The following is a 12,122-nucleotide window of genomic DNA, read 5'->3' as shown; positions in this document are numbered from 1 at the left end:
TAGCTACCTGAACCAATGGTTTCATTGATAAGCCGACTGTCAGTGCCCTTTCAAAATTGTTTCTTTTTTAGAAAGCGTTGACAATGGAAATGTTAGCGTTTTCTGTGCAAAATATGTTGACAAGGGAAATGTCAGCTCTGCTTCGCGCTACTTTGCATCTAAACGCTAACAAGCGTGTGATCAATCCAAAAACTCATTATAGCAGTGACTTGATCAAAACTCAAAAAATGGTCATCAACTTCCTAGTTGAGGGTGTTGGCCGCCTCCAAAAGAACATCCACCTTGTCCATTCTCTTCTTCTTACTCTGCCTGGTCTCCATAGGGATTTTCTTCTTAGTTTCCTTGCCCCTTGACCTTTTAGAACCAACAGTATTCAATTGGTTTAAAATCAAGTCCTTTAATGGGACATTGTCCACATCTATCACTTTCTTGATGAGATCAAGATTTTGCTTTAATTTTATTTTCAGCCTTAATTTGTTTAAAGGCCTAGTGTGAGGTTTCTTCCCTCCCTTGAACATCTGAAACAAAGAGGGTTCTGCTTCATCCTGGGGCTCAGTTTCAATTTCTTTTCCCTTGGTTTGTTCTGGTGGGTGAGTTTCTACAAGGGAAATCTTAGTGGGTGGCTCTTCAGGGGGATTCACAGAATGAGGTAAATCTTCAGCAGGAGGGTTTTCAACAATAGGTTGGGTTTTCTTCAGTCTGGCACTTCTTCTAGCATACACCTTAGGGATTGTAGGTTCAGAGGATGAGGGGATCTCTCTCTGTTCTCGGCTTTGGGTTTCAGTAGAAGTGCCCTGAGTAGAGGTTTCTCCCTGAGTTTTCTTACCATGCTTAGTACCCTTTTGTCTCCCTCGTTTGGCTTTAGGGGGTTGAGGTTGAAACCCTCCCCAAAACAGGAAATGGCTCCAAGTCTTGCCAACTTTGGCCAACTAGTTCTCAATTAACAATTTGATTAAAACCTTATGGTAAATAAAATGAGGAGACGGGTCTGCCCTGGCCCGAAACAAGCAGCCATGTGTTTAAGACTTTCCAGTAAATAAAAACAAGGATTCATTCTTACTTGCCCTACTAGATGAGCTAGGAAATGAAAGTGGTAAAGATTTACCCGGTTGAAACGCCCTTCACATGTGAAGTATTGTTGAGTAATGAGTAGCAGTCTGTGCCATATATCCTCCAGCAATGACCTTTGCACCCCTGTTTTGCAACTTGTACCCTTGAATTTGGCCTTTAGGAAAAATAGGACATCAATCCCAGCGAGAACATGGCTTCTGAAGACCCCTTCTCCATCCGTCGCCAAGTTTGTAACTTCTGCAATCAATTCTTCTGTGACCAAGAACAACAATCTTCCTACCTCTACCCGTTGTCCATCAAACCCCTGGGCGAATGCTCAAGCTACGACATCATGGCAATCGATGCACCGGTGGAAAAATTCCTGCCACCCAGCCTGCTGAAATTGTTGTTAAATGTCTAGATAAATCTCCCAAAGTTCAAGGCCTTTGGGCTCATTTCGGTTTAGCTTGTCGCTCCTCCCCATTTTCCTGTGATTTGGTGATTACATAAACAAGAAACCGAGATCAAATGTTGTATCCCCGCCAATAAAATTGAAACAAACCGCCCTCCAATGCTCAAACTAACACAACTTTGTGAATGACGAAGGTGAAAATACTATGCAGTAAAAACAATGAGAAATTTTTAAAACAAACTAATTGACAGGTGAAAAGATTATTCTGACCCTTTAATAATTACTAACTCACACCATATTCTTCGGTGGCGGATCTTTTAATTTTCAATACATATCTTTCACCTCCAGATAAATCGTCACATTACTGAGAAATAATTACCGTATCATTGACGTGGAATGTGTCAACACGTTGTAAAAAATCAAAATTCAATTTTTTATTTTTGGCGTTGATATTCCCGCTACCAACCAATACCTCTGATAACGCTGACAGTCTCGTTGTCATCGTATTCTCGTTAATCATTTTTCTAAAGTTGACAACCACATTATCAACATTTCCCTGTTTATTACAAATTATTTTCATTAACACTGAAATTGTCAACGTTTACAGAACAAAATAAAACAACCAAAAAAAAAATCACACACAAACTAAAAATTGATAACATAATATAAGAGAGAACTCGTTTCTGAATTCGAAATGAAGGACCTTGGTCTCATGCGTTGTTGATTTGGGGTAGCATCGAATGTGCTCTAGCCATGGAAATTGGTGGAGAGGCTAAGGCAAATAAGATTTCCAAGACCCAAAAATGGTTTGGGGAAATTCCACCCGGTTAGAGAGATATTAAAATAATTAATATTTTTAATGGGGTTCCTAAGTCTAAAATTTGGAAAATTAAAATATTAATGGGTATTAATATAAAACAGGGTGAGAATGTTCTAAATGACATGGATCAAGCCAAATCTAATCTTAGTCGATTTTCTGGAGCGGGGCTTGCTGAGAAAATTCGAACAAGTGATCTGTTGCAGCAAGGGGCAGTGAGTACATAGCAAAGAGGCAGGGATAGTGCCAGAGGGTCAGCACTGTGACTGAAGAGGCTGACGCAGAGGCAGTTAGAGCTACGCAAAGGCAACAAGAGCCACGCAAAGGCGGCTAGGGATTGCGCAGAGACTGAGGGGCCTACGTGGGTGACGCAGAGGGCCAAAGAGTTGACGCAGAGAGTCAAAAGGTTGTCGCAGAGGGTTCAGGAGCTACGCTGAGGCTAGCAGAGCTGACACAGAGCCAAGAGGAAGCGCCGGAAGGATTTTCATGGGGCAGACTAGAGCTGAGAGGCTGAATATCTGTCTCTGAGAAGAGGTATTATTGTCGTGTAACAATATTTGTTGGGTGAGCCATTTCGGCACCCTGGTTGTACTCAAGAATCTGCATAATAATAAAACCCTCAGAACAGATGCATCGGTTTTCCCGCGTTGGGGTTTTCCGAGGACGATTGTCCAAAAATAACGGAGTCCCTTGTGTGTTTGTTTCAATATTTCAATTGATGATCTGTATATGAGTTAAGGCTGCATTTGTGTTTATTTCAATATTTATATGTATAAATATCTTGTTAATGGAATAAACAAGTAGGAGAAATAAACCAGATAATGCAGTAGGGATTTCTAACGTGTCAGACTTAGAAATTTCAACATGGTATCAAAGCGTTGCAGATCACAGGAGGACTAAAGGCATCAGCAATATCAGAAATTTGCAGCAGTAGCAGTTGTCCTGAGAGACAGAGCTGCTCCTAAGCAGAAGGCAGCAGAGAAGGAGTGACGCAGAGGGCCTACGTCATCATTTCGAACCAAAGAGAGGGCCAGCGCAGAGGCAGAAGAGGCTCACGAAGAGCCACGTCATCCTACTCAACAAGGTAGTCTTGACGCAGTTGGCCAGAGGAGTGATTCAACCTTTGTTGGGATTGCGCAAAGATGGAAGGCTCGGGTTCTTCAGTTGTCGAGGCCTAGGGAGCTGTGGGCAGATTGTGGTTGGGAAGTTGGTGAGTTGATGTTTCTGTCAAAGCAGAACAATACCTACGGGACAGAACCAAGGTAGAGGGACTCGCTACCTTGGCGGATTTCTAGCCAAGAAATCCAGATCCGAGTTGCAATTGCAAGGAGGATTAGAGAGGAGTGGTTCGACATTTGGCAGGAAGATTTCCAGTAGGGAAATCAAGACTTAGAGGGAGATTTCCAGGAGGGAAGTCGAAACTCAGAGGGAGTCCAGAAGAGGAGCGGAGATGGCAGTGAATGGACTGAGGGATCAGGACAGGTTGGACGGGGCTTCCAACTTTGTCATCTAGAAGGCCAGGATCCTGGCAGTCCTAGATAGACATCGCATCAAGGGCTTTGCCTTGAGAACCGTGGCTATCCCAGTCGACCTAGCTGATAATGAGAAGTATGAGGATGCAATGGCGAGGGCAAAGTGCATAATCCTTGATGGGGTCAAGGATCATGTCGTACCACATATTGCTGAAAAGAACACAGCAAAGGAGATGTGGGATACTTTGACGACCTTGTATCAGGGCACTTCCGTGCAACGGAAGATGCTATTGGAAAATCAGCTACGGACGTATCAGATGCAGAAGGGGGAGAAGATAGATCTATTCCTCCTCAGATTGCAAGAGATTCGTGACCAACTTACTTCCATAGGGGCCATGCCGGATCAGGAGTTCATGGTGAGGACCGCCCTGAATGCAGTCTCCAAGGAGTGGGAGACATTTGTCCAAGGCATTTTGGGCAGAGCTACTCTTCCAGGATGGGAAGAGATGTGGGCAGCTCTTCGCCAAGAAGAGATCAGACGGTTGACCAAGGCGAGGAGTAGTGGGAAGGGAAGTCGAATCAAGAAAGAGGAGGAGGAGGATGCGGCTCTAGCATCTGCGGGACAACAAGGGAAGAGGAAGAAGAAGGATATCTCCAAGGTGAAGTGCTTCCATTGTGGGGAGCTGGGTCATTATGCATCCCAGTGTCCCAGGAAGAAGAACAAGGGAGAGGCTTCTGACTCCAAGGCAGAGAAAGAAGTCGAGGCTGATGACGACTGTGCCATGAGTGCTCATGCACCTCTAGAGAAGAGGTGGGGAGACATAGAGCTGTAGTCGAGAAGACTACAAAAGGAGGGCAGGATCCTTGAGGTACCCAAACTCTTGGATCATATCCGGCTACGGGAGCCCTTAACGACAGTAGCAGGATGACAGATGTCAGAAAGAAGCAAGATGTGATGGAGCGACAAGGCAATGCTAGAGTGCAAAGGTTTGTAGCAATGCAGTGGCGGTTGCAGCAGTGCGAGAGGCACAAAGGTGTTTGCAACAGTGCGAGAAGCACAGTGGAGGTTGCAGCAGTGCGAGAGGCACATAGGTGTTTGCAGCAACGCAGAGGCAGCGGAAGGAGCACAAGATAGCAACAGAGGTAACTCCAACATTAGGAGGCTTCCGGACTAACAAGGATGTCAGTATTTGGGTAGATCAGTTACTTACTTCTCAGTAACTGAGTTACAGTGCAGCAGTTAGCAATGGCAATGCTATGGACAGCATATTGAGGAGGAGTTGCAGTACAGATGTAGCAGTGTCAGTGGAAGCAGTACAGGAAGCAGTAGTGCAGATGATGTGAGGCAGCAGGCCAAGCATTAGCACAAGTACCGATGCAGAAGGATCCGTGTGATATTCAGTGGTGGAGCACTACTAGAGCACATTCCTCGCTAAGAGGGAGTGTTGATTTGGGGTAGCATCGGATGTGCTCTAGCCATGAAAATTGGTGGAAAGGCTAAGGCACATAAGATCTCCAAGACCCAGAAATGGTTTGGGGAAATTCCACCCGATTAGAGAGATATTAAAATAATTAATATTTTTAATGGGGTTCATAAATCTAAACTTAGGAAAATTAAAATATTAATGGGTATTAATATAAAACTAGGTGAGAATGTTCTAAATGACATGGGTCAAGCCAAATCTAATCTTAACCGTTGATTAGAGACTTAATCTTGGTCATTGAAGACTCAACAGGAAAAGTATAAGAGGAGGCTTGAGGGTCAGTTGGAGATACACCAAGATTGATCAGTCAGTTCGATTTTCTAGAGCGGGGCTTGCTAAGAAAATTCGAACAAGTGATTTGTTGCAATGAGGGGCAGTGAGTACATAACAGAGAGGTAGAGATAGTGCTAGAGGGTCAGCACAGTGACTGAAGAGGCTGACGTAGAGGCAGCTAAAGCTATGCAAAGACAGCAAGAGCCACGTAGAGGCAACTAGGGACTGCACAGAAGCTGAACGGCCTGCGTGGGTGATGCAAAGGGCCAGAGAGTTCACACAGAGAGTCAAAAGGTTGTCGCAGAGGGTTCAGGAGCTACGCTGAGGCTAGCAGGGCTGACCCAAAGCCAAGAGGAAGCGCCAGAAGGATTTTCGTGGGGCAGAGTAGAGCTGAGAGGCTAAATATATGTCTCCGAGAAGAGGTATTACTGCCATGTAACAATCTCTGTTGGGTGAGTAATTTTGGCACTGTTGCACCAGTTTTCCTGCATTGGGTTTTTCCGGGGACGATTGTCCAAAAATGACGGTGTCCCTTGTGTGTTTGTTTCAGCATTTCATTTGATGATTTGTATATGAGTTAAGGCTGCATTTGTGTTTATTTCAGTATTTATATGTATAAATAACTTGGTAATGGAATAAACAAGTAGGGGAAATAAACCAGATAATGCAATAGGGATTTCTAACGTGTCAGACTTAGAAATTTCAACATGCACTACTATTTCGGATTGGAAATTTGGCAAAAACTTGATGGAATATTTGTTGGTCAAGGAAAGTACATTATTATGATCCTTCAAAGATTTGGCATGATGGACTATAAGTCCATGGACACTCCTATGGTAATGAATTTGAAGAAAACCCGGGAATGTGATTCTGATTTGATTAATTTTTCTATGTAATGCAAATTGATTGGCTCGTTGAATTATCTTGTGAACGCAAAGCCTGATATTCGTTATGTTGTGAACATGTTAAGCCAATTCTTGGTTGAGCCCCAACATGTGCATTGGGTTGCAGTGAAACATATTCTAAGATATTTGCGTGGTACCATTGAATATGGTCTGAGATATGCTTCTAATGGAGAATGGAAATTGCATGGATTTACTGATGTTGATTGGGCTGGAAGCTCTGATGATAGGAAGAGCACTTCTGGATTTTGTTTTGGCTTGGGCTTTGCTATGATTTCATGGTCTAGTAGAAAGCAAACTTTTGTTTCTCTGAGTACAGCTGAAGCTGAGTATATAGTTGCATGTTCAGCCTATTGTGAAGTTGTGTGGCTTCGAAAATTGTTTGTTGGTTTGTTTGATCAAGTGCTGGAATCGACCATTATATATTGTGATAATCAAAGTTGTGTGAAGCTTTCTGAGAAGTCGGTGTTCCACGACAAGTCAAAGCACATTGTGATCAAGTATCATTACATCTGGAATATTGTCCAGAGGGGAGTTGAAGAACAACTTGGTGTTGTTAAGAACCCTCTCTAAGAGAGAGGGAGCATTGAACGCACAACTTCATATGATGGACAATCTTCCTTAAGCTGTGGCCGAGAAGATTTTCACTCCCTTAGGTCAACTGACCGGAAGGCCAGTGAGTCTGGTTAGAGAGCTTGGTTCTGAGGCATAGAATGATCCCTTAGGATTTTACCAAGAGACCAATTTGGTCGGGGACACTGATTGTGTGATCTCTCCCTTAGGCAGTGACTGGGAGACCTATGGATTGGTGAGGGCGATTGGTCTCGAGTTTCCTTTCTTAGGCTGTGGGCTAGGAGACGTATGGATTGGTCAGGGAGATCTATCATGTATGATTGGTTTGGCCTCATTGATTGATCCCACTAATCAGTACGGCACTGACCTGAATGCCATGGGGTTGTGGCTTTTGGGATGTGTTAAATGTTGTGTATCTTTCCTTATGATGAGACTATTGATCTCTCCCTTAGGTTGTGGACCAAGGGACCTATGGATTAATCGGAGAGATTGATCTGGATAGAGAGAAAGAAGTGTACTTGTGATCTCCCCCTTAGGGTGTGGGCCGTGAGACCTATTAATTGGTTGGGGAGATTGATCTTGAGAAAGAATGAAAAGTACCTCCCTAGCTAAGAGGGAGTGCTGAAAAATTGGGTACCTATGTTCGGTATTTTCATTGACAAATTAATGGAGGAACTTCGAAGTTTTATGTTTGACCAAGTCAACCTGAGAAGGACAATTCGGCCCCACATGTGAGAAAAGCCAACTCCAAAATCACATATAAATAGAGGCTCATTGGACTTCATTTGACACTATCTCATCACAAAACAATTCGATCTGAAATTGCAGAGGTTCATCAACATGTCTGAAGTAGTCAAGGAGTCTTTTTCTATCTGCGTTGACCAACTTCTTTTCCAACGTTTGACCAGTGTTGACTTGGGCTAGTTTGCATCTGTTTGACCGAAATTTTGACTGTCTTGGAAGGCCGAAGATTGCAGAGACTTGTTGACTTGATTTGAGCGAGATTCCGTCCTAGTTTTGGCTTGTTGACTTGGGTTGACCGCAAGCTTGACAAAGGCATTTGACCAAAAATTGCAACAGACTTATTGACTGAGGTTGACTGAATTTCAGCCCTCCTGTTCAGAGCTTCCACAGGCCAAAATCCAGCCCTATTGTTGCAGATCAAACTTTGACCAAGATTGACTTTTTCTCTTCGTTGACTAGTTTTTACTTGGATATTTTGAGGTCAGACTTTTGGAATCTTGCTGGAATATTCTGATGTACTATTGATGAACTGAATTCTGTCTCTCATAAGGAAAGACTGGTTGGGTTTTCCCCTTGTGGGTTTTGCCCTGGCTGTGAGCCTAATATCTAGTGTCTCTTGTCTCGTCTCTTGTTCACTGTTTACTTTTATCTCTATTGCTCTATTGTAGAAAGTGAATGGTTAAATTTTTTCATGTATAACTGCTTAATGATTGGAATTCTATAAGAAGACAAATTGTATCATTGGAAGTAGTTATCAATTTTGAAAAAACTATACTAGTCTTAATTGCACTAGAAAATCAACACATCCACCCTTAGATGCAGGATGCCCCTTGAAGTAAACATTAAACAAGACATCATGGAGGGTTCAACTCCATAGAATTAGAGCACTCATCAAGATAACTTCCCTTTACCTTGAAAATAGTGCAAAAGATAGGTTGAGGACCTCTTTGAGCGTGAACACTCCTCTTCTGTGAGTGAAAAAAGTGGAAGTCTCTCAAAAAGTTCACCCTCACTGCTGGTGTAATTAAACACCCCCATTACTGGTGTAACTACCTCAAAAACAGGTATAAAGATGGTAACCCAGGTGTGTGCCCTTCTCCTAGGCATTGATTAAGCTGACCTCCTGTGAAGAATAGCCTGCTAGCTTGAGAGGTAAATTCAAACAGATACATTTTTAGTCTATTAGGGTACAAATCTTCGAGGGTTTATTGCAAGCACTAATTATTTCATCTGATATTGACATTCATTTCAAAACCTTTAAAACTAAATAAACCATAAGCATAGTACCATGGTTTTATACAAGCTAACCTGAAAGTAAAGTAGCATGAGCTAATTATATCAAAAGTTCCAAGATATTGTGAATCATGTAAGTTCCATATTCAGGAGATAAATCTTGAGGTATGTGCCAAATGCATAACCTCAAATTTAGGTTTGTTTCAATCTCCGCTCTATTCCTTATATCCAATGTAAACTTTGCATATTGAATAAGCATTGAATTTGAGACAGCAGATAATTTGTATTGGTAGTCCAAAACAAATGGCATCCATGGAAGAAAAACATTACGATGCAAATGGCCTGAGATTCAATATAAGCTTTATTTGACATAATAGAAACCCTGCAATATACTTGATAGATTTTATATATGTGATTCCTAAACTTGTATAATCTTTCAATGTTCTCAATGCATCCTAGGAAGCTTTTAAATTGTGAGGACGAATAGTTAGTAATATTCAAGTTAGATATAATCATCGTAGCTCCTAGGTCATTTTCCAGCTTGTTAATGTACAATGGCTGCGAACAAAAAAACACAGAGACTGTGTTTAATCCTCTATTTACCAACAGAAATGCATCAACACATTAAACCGGAAAAATTCATCAAAGAATCTCAAAGATGTCAATGAGCAGTGTTCTTCCCTGAAACTTGAAGCCACCATATGCTGTATAAAATCTTTTTTTTAACAATATGCCTGAACTCATACATTCAGGATATCAAAAATTGTTGTAAAATGTACTTTTTAATTCATGTTAAAGTATATCAGGTCAATGTACTCACGTCTAAAAACTTCAGGTATTTCTCCAAATTTAACAACTCGTCTTCAAGGTAATTGGCATCTGCAGTTGAAATGAAAACGAATATCAAGAATCCAGACACATTAACAGCTATAAGGCACTAGATTATAAGCATGAATTAATATTTGAATAAACAAACCTTTTGCAACTTTTCCCGCCAGATTTTCAATTTCCTGGGAAGCTCTTATGCTGTCAGCTTGCACATGAGTAAGTTCAGTTTTCAGAATCTCCAGCTGCATATCTGGAATTAAGAACAAGAGAAATGACTGAGACACCTAAAATAAGTTACATTAAAACAAGTTTGCAACATTTGCATGAATCATTTTCACTGTGGTTGTGGAAACTGAAAGGTATGCCATTGCTCGAAACAAGGAGAACTTCAGGTAGAGCCCTAGTGAGTCCAGTGCATGAAGCTAGATAAGCAGTTGTTGTACAATCCCCAAGATAACAGTATACAGATATGAATCCAACAGAGTTTTTAAAAGTCAGGATATGGATATGGCTAGTAAACAACCAGAATAAAAAAATATAAATATACTGTTTGATTTGTAAAATGTGTTGAGAAATCTAGGGGCAGCTAGATTAGGTGATTTCTCTTACTTTGATAACTGCTTGTGATGTCTTTTTACTTAACTTGATTAGCTTTTTCTTTAACTTGATTACTATTGTGTTTTCTAACATCAAACAGCTACCAAACAATGAAGATCAATGAGGCAAGAGGACACAAGATATAGGCTATCAGCCAGGGCCAAAACCTCTCCTCTTGAGAGGAAAAGCCACCAGAATTCTTCTCTTCTTATAGAATGTTCGTATGACGAATTCCAAGACCTAGGACCCTTGTCAAAGTCCCCTCCAAGACCAAGTCAACCCTTCCCCCTTGATCCTGCAACTTCGACCCCAACAATCTCTGCAACTTCAACCGCAGCTTTTTCTGCAAAAACCCTAGCTCTTGCGGGTGTGGGAAAGATGGTGATTTCTTCCTCTTCTCTCCTTCGCTTGAATTGATACTTTCCTCTTGGAAACTCGGCTTGCAAAGTATACCAATTGATGCCCTAACTTGACTTCTGCAATTCAGTCTTAACTGCTGCAATAGGTGCTCTAGTTTTCTAACACGGGTGAAGGAAATAGCCCAAAAACAGTCCCAAAATTTTGCTTTCTTCTTACTCTTCTAGACCTCCACTTCTTTGCACCTTTTTGGTCTCTTTTTCTTGCTTTATTGAATCTCGTGTGAGTGAGTGGGTGTGCTTCAAGTGAGGTCGAAATCTCTAATATATAGGCTTCTCTTCTAGGTCAAATCGTTGTTTGGAGGCCGACTTGTCCTCTCATGAAGGCCGACTTGATCTTTGCTTGTTGACAAGATCTTGGAGGGTCTATTTGACACTTTAAATTTTTCTTTACAATATACAACATGCCCAAAAGGGTCTTCCATACATGACAATGACCCAATTGACTTATTGACTTAATGAAAAGCCCTAAAAGCACTCAATGTGTGCTTGACCTAAACAAAATAACATTGAGCATGAAGCCCATGCATCAAGAAGGACAATAATAAAATTATTTTTATTATTTACATCAAATACATAAAATCATGATTACATATGTCATTATGAAAACCGAACCTATTTACATATTTCAACACTCCCTCTTAACTAGGGAGGTATTCATAATTCATACAAGGTACTTGGTTATTCTCAAACTAAATAATTCTCATAAGAGTCGGATTGGCAAGCCATCTCATAAGCTATTAATTCAACTTATCTCATTGCATCTCATTATACCAACCAGCATTGTCACAAAGCAAGGCCTTGACTAACAGCTCTATCTCTCCACAAGATCAGAGCACAATGTTGGCGAGACAAATGACTGATAGACACCATCATCATTGTCTGATCCGAAATCACAATCGAAATTGATACTAGTTCATTAACTTTTTAAAAAGTGTTTGCATGTATTTAAAATCACCGTTAAACAAAGATCAATTTAAAAGACATAAGCAACTTGAAAGGAAAATTAGCAGCAAATAAAGAGCAATAACCAAACGCATAAGAGAAAATGACACCAACACATTGATAACAGAGTTCGGCTATCTTCAAGCCTACCTCTTTAGGCCTGGTCTTTAATGGGGAGGCCTTTTTATTCAAAGTTTTCAAAATCCATCAAAAGTACATATAAAAATTCTTTAACTACAATCCAAATTGACTCTATTGTGTTCTGCTCTGTCTATGGATCCTATAGCAACTTTCGGATTTGGAAAAGGCTCCCTGATTTGCCCGGAATGTCTCTCCAAAATTTAGTTGTCTCGCTAGTCTATCACTACCTACATAA

General features: G+C 41.2%; 1 protein-coding gene across 1 annotated transcript in view; it reads right to left on the bottom strand.

Annotated features, from left to right (window-relative positions):
* The window catches only part of LOC149201224 (uncharacterized), a 102,381-nt gene that overhangs the window by 65,913 nt on the left and 24,346 nt on the right, over positions 1-12,122 (bottom strand). The window contains exons 5-6 of the mRNA XM_089401228.1: positions 9,937-10,038; positions 9,781-9,839 (exon numbers count right to left, since the gene is read on the bottom strand). Coding sequence (XP_089257354.1) covers positions 9,781-9,839; positions 9,937-10,038 — 161 coding nt within the window. The remainder of the gene's footprint in view (positions 1-9,780; positions 9,840-9,936; positions 10,039-12,122) is intronic.

The sequence above is a fragment of the Pinus tabuliformis genome, chromosome 2_1 (assembly GCF_031772625.1).
Source record: "Pinus tabuliformis cultivar Carrire ecotype Pingquan chromosome 2_1, CPIR1, whole genome shotgun sequence".
Classification (NCBI taxonomy): Eukaryota; Viridiplantae; Streptophyta; class Pinopsida; order Pinales; family Pinaceae; genus Pinus; species Pinus tabuliformis.
Note: the sequence above shows the minus strand (reverse complement) of the source record. Positions and strands in the feature narration are given on the sequence as shown.